This window comes from Carlito syrichta, unplaced genomic scaffold, assembly GCF_000164805.1.
Source record: "Carlito syrichta isolate Samal-C Ts95f unplaced genomic scaffold, Tarsius_syrichta-2.0.1 Scaffold288030, whole genome shotgun sequence".
In the NCBI taxonomy this organism is placed as follows: domain Eukaryota; kingdom Metazoa; phylum Chordata; class Mammalia; order Primates; family Tarsiidae; genus Carlito; species Carlito syrichta.
In genome coordinates this window covers 169431-177252 of record NW_007232126.1, presented here as the reverse complement: position 1 = coordinate 177252, position 7822 = coordinate 169431, and the positions used below count along the sequence as shown (strand labels likewise).

Genomic DNA, 7822 nt, shown 5'->3' with positions numbered 1-7822 from the left:
TTTTTGATTTATTGTAGAGATGAGGTCTCACTGCCCAGGCGGGTCTCAAACCCGCGGGCAATCCACTCACCTCAGCCTCCCAAAAGCGCGGGATTACAGGCTGAGCTACCAAGCCTGATTATGCATGCCTATTTAAAGTATAAAGAAGTGAAAGGGAGACATTCTCTAACTTTACCAAGCATTTAAACCTAAGTTTAATCATGGTACAAGCTGTTATTATGTACCTCCTGATGCAACAATAAGTTCACATCATCACCTCTGTAATATTCTTACCAAAAATGTTTGCTTCAGTCTAGGCATGTGGAAACAATAAACGTAGAATCCAGGGGTTATCTACAAAATAGTAGTCTTTGATCGATAAAAAAGGCAATGTGATAAAAATACAAAGATGAAGCTGGGCTCGGTGGCTCAGCCTGTAATCCCGCGCTTTGGGAGGCTGAGGTGAGTGGATTGCCTGAGTCAGCGAGTTCGAGACCTGCCTGGGCAACTTGGCGGGACCTCATCTCTACAATAAATAAAAAAATCAGCCGGGCACGGTAGCGCGTGCCTGTAATTCCGGCTACTCGGAAGGCTGAGGCGGAAGGATCGCTGGAGCCCAGTGGGTCGAGGCTGCAGTGGCCGACAGCGGCCACTGTACTCCAGTCTGGGCGATAGAGTGAGACTCCAACTCAAAAAAAAAACAAAACAAAGATGAGATATAAGTTTAAGAGACTGACAACTACATACAATGTGTGACGCTTGACTGTACCTTGGATTGGGCAACAAATAGATGTAAAAGTCCTTTTCAAGATAATTGGGTACTTTTGAATGTGAACTATATATTATATTGATTTATTGAATTAATGCTAGTTTTCTTAGATTTATAAAGTTATTGTGCTAATATAGAAGAAAGTCCTTATTCCTTTTTTTTTTTTTCTCTTTTGAGACAGTCTGGTTCTGTCTCCCAGGCTCGATTGCAGTGGTGGAAGGTCCTTATTCTTTTTTTTGAGTAGGAGTTTCACTGTCATACTGTCATCCAGGCTGGAGGGCAGTGACACGCTCCCGGCCACCACAGCCTCGACCTGCTGGGCTCAGGCAATCCTTCTGCCTCAGCCTTCCAAGTAGCTGAATGAAACCATAGGCATGCACCACCACGCCTGGAAAATATTTTGATTTATTGTAAAGATGAGGTCTCACCATGTTGCCCAGGCTAGTCTTGCACTCGTGGGCTCAGGCAGTCCTCTCACCTTGGCCTCCCAAAATGCTGGGATTATAGGTATGAGCTACCGTGCCCAGCTTGGAAAGTCCTTATTCTTAACATAAGCCTTCGAAATCATTGAGGAATAAAATGCCTTACAGTTTATATGTCAATATCTATTCTTACATAATTTATTATTATATATATATATAATATAACATTATATTTATATACACAAAGCAAATATAGCAAAATTTTGGCAGTTGGTAAAAGTAGGTATAGCATATATGGGTGGTCATTGTATTACTGTTTCAGTTTTTTGATAGTTTTCAACATTTTGAAGTAGAAAATTAAGGAAAAGGAAAAAATTCATAGGAATAATTACCATATTTAGGATAGTAACTAACTATGGGGAGTAGGGAGGGATGCATGGAGCTTCAACTATATTGATATTTTATGTCTTGGAGTGAGTGGTAGGGACATGAATATTTATTGTGTCACTTATACATATAATAATTATATATATATATAAATATATATATTTTCTGTGTGTGTGTGTGTATATATATATATATATATTTTTTTTTTTTTTTCCTATATTTTGAGTTGGGTTCTTTCTGTCACCCAGGCTGGAATGCAGTGGCATGATCATGGCTCGCTGCATCCTTGAGATCCTGGGTTCAAGCGATCCTTTCAAATCAGCCTCCCGAATAAGCTGGGACTACAGGCACAAACCACCATACCTGGCTAATTTATTTTTATTTTTATTTTTTGTAGAGAAAAGGTCTTTCTGTATTGCCTAGGCTGGTCTTGAACTGCTGAGCTCAAGCAATCTTCCCACCTTAACCTCCTAAAGTGCTGAAATTACAGACTTGAGCCACCGTACACAGATCATTTATACTTTTTGTGTAGAGCAAATATTTCATAATGAGTTTAAAATCAAATAAGAAAAAAGGAAGATTGCTTTTAAGGTCAGCTTACAGTTTATATGTCGATATCTATTCTTACATAATTTATTATAGCCTATATAGCTCAGTGTGAAGCCTTTAGTTGTGGTGATAGGCTTTGGAGACTGATAGGCATGCCCACATTTAAATATTGACTTGACAGATTTATAGTTAATATATTAACAGATAAATTACTTTCTCCAAACTTCAGTTTCTTCATCTGTGAAAAGGAGGTGATAACATCAAATCTACATGGTTTAAGTAAGAAATAATTTATGCTATAGATGTTTAATAAAGCTTTTAAAATACCAGTTAAGTGCTCAGGAACTGTTGGCTGTTTTCATGATCATTAACAATTTTAGAAATAAAATTGACTTCTCACTGCACAAAATCAACATGAAAACATTTTAAAAAAGAAATAAAATTGACGTTTCTTAGTGCAGGATAAAGCACATCAACATCATATTTCATTTCTCTGTAAAGCAACAGTTTTTTTGTCTTGTGGCCTTTTTAGTTTACTTTTAATTTTTTTTGTTTATATTTTTCACAGGTTCTTGAGCCCTGAATTCATTCCTCCAAGGGGAAGAACAAATCCTCTAAAATTTCAGATAGAAAGAAAAGATATGTTAGAAAGGAGAAAAGTACTCAACATTCCAGAGTTCTATGTTGGTCAGTAAGAACTGCATGCTTATGCTTTTATTGTTAGTGGTTGGAGGGTTAGTTTTCTTTACACGGAGAAATTTGCTTTTCACGTATCTATATTTTGCCCATATGAGGTATTTATTCTTAATATTAAAATATTTAGGGCTGGGCTCAGTGACTCAGCCTGTAATCCCGCGCCTTGGGAGGAGGTGAGTGGATTGCCTGAGCCCGCGTGTTTGAGACCCTCCTGGGCAACTTGGTGAGACATCATCTCTACAATAAATAAAAAAACTAGCTGGGTGTGGTAGTGGGCGCCTGTAGCTCCAGCTACTTGGAAGGCTGAGGCGGAAGGATTGCCGGAGCCCAGCAGATCGAGGCTGCAGTGGCCAAGAGTGGCCACTGCACTCCAGTCTGGGCGACAGAGTGAGACTCCAACTCAAAAAAAAAAAAAAATTTAGGAAGACGTTACCTAGAAATTTTATTTGCTTTTGCTTCTTGCATAAAAGTTCACTTCTTCTTTGAATTTGTAGGAAGCATACTTCGTGTTACTACAGCTGACCCATATGCTAAGGGAAAAACCAACCAGTTTCTGGGGATTTGCATTCAGAGATCAGGAAAAGGACTTGGAGCTACTTTTATCCTTAGAAATACTATCGAAGGACAAGGTATGTTTCATTATTTTGATTGTCTAGAAAATGTTAGCTCAGGATTCCTTTGTGTTTTCTGCATCTTGGGATAAGAAATCTGAAACTTGAAAGTGAAAGGAGACTCTAAGGAAAGACATAGAGCCCCTAGCCTTAGAGTCGATTAAGAATTGAGGTTACTGATTAAATATGATTGCTGGTCTGCTTTCTCCTGAAGGCCTCTTGTATTAACAGAGACAGCAAGCTGGGCGCGGTGGCTCAAGCGTAATGCCAGCACTTTGGGAGGCCGAGGTGAGAGGATTGCCTTAGACCAGGGATTCGAGACTAGCCTGGGCAGCTTGGCAAGACCTCGTCTCCACAATAAATCAAAAAATTAGCTGGGCATGGTGGCATGTTCCTGTAGTTCCAGCTACTTGGAAAGCCAAAGCAGAAGGATTGCCTAAGCCCAGCAGGTTGAGGCAGCGGTGCCCGTGAGCATGCCACTGCACTCCATCCTGGGTGACAGAGTAAGACGCCAACACAAAAAAAACCCCCAAAACAAAAAAAGCCCAGAGACAACAGCTGTTAGAAGTAGGCTTTCCAAACCATGGCAACATCAAGGGAGGGAATAAGTGACTATAAAGCAGTGTGGGGACATTCATTTTAGGAGTAAATAACCCATGAGAACATAAAGACAAACATAATAAAGTCCTCATGAGTTACTTCTTCCTAAAATGAATGCCCATATTTTCCTTTATATTATGGCACAAAATAGTCACCAAATTTGTCATTGTCTCAATAAGACTTGAAGCCATTTAAGAAAGGCAAAATTATGTTTGCATACTGTGCTTAATAAGGCAAAGGAACAAGTGTAAAATTTTAGAAAGATTAATAATTAAAATTGCAGGAACAGTAAAGTTTTTATACTTGAAGTAGTATGTGTCATGATTCCCAAGTATTTTTATTCTCAAATGCATTGAAAATGGGAGAGCAGTTGCTGTCTTTGCTTATTCTAAAATGACCTGGTATGCTGTACATGTAGGAGCTAAGCAGGACTTGCTTGACCACAAAAACTTGTGCTTTCAATCAGGTCAAGTACTTGGATAATAATTGTAATTGAAAGAAATGAGCATAGGTGTGAGTTAGGTAGAACTGGGTTTGATTTTCTTCTTTAAAATTGAGGTATTAATAGTTTCTACCTCATAGGGTTCTAGTCAATTAACTGAGAGTACTGAACATGAAGAACTGGACACATAATATTCACCAAGAAGTATTAGCTCCCTCTTGCCATTTTCTAGAGTGTGTTTGACTATTGTAAGCTGCCTTCCTGTCGATGCTCCCTGCTTTAGTGGTTCCTTCTTGTTCCCTTGCTTTGTGTAGCATCCATAGATGATAACTTCCAAATTTGTATCTCTGGGCCTGACCCTTTTCAGGTTCCAGATTTGTACATGCAACTACCTGACCAACATCTTCATCTGGATGTCTTATCAGCACAAACAAGTTGAAACAGCATTTTATTTCCCATCACATGATGTTCCTCTCACAGTCTTCTCTATTTCCATAAATGGTACCATTGCCCAGTCATTTACCCAAACCTAGGAGCTATTTTTATTATCTTTCACACATTCAGTCAATCGACAAGTTTTCTTGGCTCATTCACCAAAATATACATCCCAATTTTGTCTGTTGTTCCCTCTCCATTGCTGCCACTGTCATCCATGTCACCATCATCTCCTGCCTGTAGTTGTGCGGTCTTTTTGGTTTACGTCTCTGGTGTCTTAGTCTATTTGGGCTAGGGCCTCATTTCCTGCTTCCAAGATTGTGCCTTGTGGCTGTGTCCTCTTGGGGGGGGCTCGCTGAGACGGGACTCTGTGTCCTCAAATGGTGATAGACAGAAGAACTAAAGGGCCCAGCCTTTTGATAAGGTACTAATCTATTCATGAAGGCAGAGCCCTTAGGACTTAGCCACTTCCTCAAAGGCTCCACTTGTTAATACTACCACAATGGAGATGAAGTTTCAACATGAATTTTGGAGGGGATGCAGTCAAACCATAGCACCTGGCCCACTAAGTTACTGTGCTGCAGCCAAGTTTGTTAATACCCCAGGGCCTTTGCATTTGCTATTCTTTCTGCCTGTCATTCTTGCCCTTTGTAGTTTCAGTCTGCTTCTCAGAGATAATTTCCCTGACTGCACTTATTTGAAGTTGTCCCCTGGTGGGGCTCAATGACTCAGCCTGTAATTCCAGCAATTTGGGAGGCTGAGGCGAGTGGATTGCTTGAGCCTGCGGGTTCGACACCAGCCTAGGCAACTCGATGAGACCTCATCTCTACAATAAATACAAAATTAGCCAGGCTTGGTAGCGCGCCTGTAGTTCCGGCTACTTGTAAGATTGAGGTGGAAGGATTGCCAGAGCCCAGCAGGTCGTCGCTGGGTGGCCGTGAGTGTGCCACTGCACTCCAGCCTGAGCGATGGAGTGAGACTCCAACTCAAAAATAAAATAAGCCGGGCTCGGTGGCTCAGCCTGTAATCCCACGCCTTTGGGAGGCTGAGGTGAGTGGATTGCCTGAGCCTGCGGGTTCGAGACCCGCCTGGGCAGCAAGACTTCATCTCTATAATAAATCAAAAAATCAGCTGGGCGTGGTAGCGCATGCCTGTAATTCCAGCTACTTGGAAGGCTGAGGTGGAAGGATCACCGGAGCCCAGCAGGTAGAGGCTGCGGTGGCCGGGAGCAGCCACTGCACTCCAGTCTGGGCGACAGAGTGAGACTCCAACTCAAAAAAAAAAAAAAAAATAAAATAAAATAAAAAAGTTGTCTCCTCCCCAGTCACAGTGCAATGTCTTTACTGTATGCAATTACCTTGTTGATTTATTTACTCATTGTTTGTCATCAACTAGAGTGCAAGTTTTATGAGAGAAGGATCTTCTCTATTTTGGTTGTGCTACAGATCAGTACCTTGAACAGAATAGGTATTAACAGAAGCCAGTTAAATATTAGTTGAATCCTGAATCATATATAATGGTATTTTATTTCTCTTGGGATTATTCCGGAAAACCTCAGAATACGCTCTTGCTCTTAAGAGTTTGATAATACAGATGATATCTATTAAATTATTACTTGTTGTATCTTTATATGTTCCTAGCTTGCTTCATGCACAAGGCCCTAGTGTGTTAAAAAACCTAGGCCATGCTTAAAGAGGAGCTTCTAACCAAAGTTGGGAGTTAAAATTGCATCATTAATCCCATTACTCTTAACATAGAAGATTGATTTTTATCCAAGTAATGGGGAGATGTCAAGAACATGACATAATGAAAAACTTACTCAGATGTTCTCTAAGTTATTACTGTCAGAATTGAGATATAATACTCAACATATTTATAGAAGACTTTTTCCTTTATATTATTCTAATTTAGATTTTTTATTTAAATGGATTTTAGTTTATCTCTTATTTTTTCAATAATCTTTATCTTAAAAGTTACAAATTTATGTCACATTTCCTACATGCAAAACTTTGTGCTATTTTATGAAATGCTTTGATTGTAGTATGAGGCATGTGTAGTAATCTGGACTTGGATTGTAAGTGGATGCTTTCTCTGTAGGTGTTGAGATTTGCTTTGAACTTTATAATCCTCGAATCCAGGAGATCCAAGTGGTCAAATTAGAGAAACGGCTGGATGACAGCTTGCTGTACTTACGAGATGCCCTTCCTGAGTACAGCATTTACGATATGAACATGAAGCCAGTAGCACAAGAACCTAGCCAAGAAGTTCCTGTCAATAAGGTACAGTTTGTGCATTTGAGACTGGAAGTGCAAGTATAAAATAAGAAAGAATCATCTTAATTACAACTTGAGAAGAAATTTTGCTTCTGTGTATCAGCCTAATTCTTTTTTTTTAATCCTCCTTAGCTAAAAGTAAAAATGAAGCCTAGACCCTGGTCCAAACGCTGGGAGCGTCCAAAGTTTAATATTAAAGGAATCAGATTTGATCTTTGTTTAACTGAAGAACAAATGAAGAATGCCCAGAAGTGGAATCGGCCGTGGCTTGAGTTTGATATGATGAGAGAATATGATACTTCAAAAATTGAAGCTGAATTATGGGAAGAAATTGAAGCATCAAAAAAGTCCTGATTCTGAGAATGAATTTGGTTACTTGCAGAGGATGTTTTGACTCTCAGAAGATTTATTTTGAGACCAGTTTAATTTCATTTACGAGAACATACTCATTAAATGAACTAAGCATTCATTATTTTATTAGAACTCTTTAAAAAAATAAAATTTGTCCACCAGTTTAGTACTAAAAAAAGAGAAACATACATGCCAAATGGTCCAGTGTCCATTCCCTTACTGGAGATGAAGCTACAATAGAAGTCAAAAGCATCAGCCGGGCTCGGTGGCTCAGCCTGTAATCCCGCGCTTTTGGGAGGCTGAGGTGA

The 7822-nt window shown here is 39.6% G+C and overlaps 1 protein-coding gene across 1 annotated transcript in view; it reads left to right on the top strand.

Annotated features, from left to right (window-relative positions):
• The window catches only part of MRPL19 (mitochondrial ribosomal protein L19), a 9799-nt gene extending 2121 nt beyond the window's left edge, over positions 1–7678 (top strand). The window contains exons 3-6 of the mRNA XM_008053292.2: positions 2675–2793; positions 3297–3431; positions 6988–7169; positions 7296–7678. Of these exons, the coding sequence (XP_008051483.1) occupies positions 2675–2793; positions 3297–3431; positions 6988–7169; positions 7296–7517 (658 nt within the window). The 3' untranslated portion in view covers positions 7518–7678. The remainder of the gene's footprint in view (positions 1–2674; positions 2794–3296; positions 3432–6987; positions 7170–7295) is intronic.
• The last annotated feature ends 144 nt before the right edge of the window (positions 7679–7822 follow it).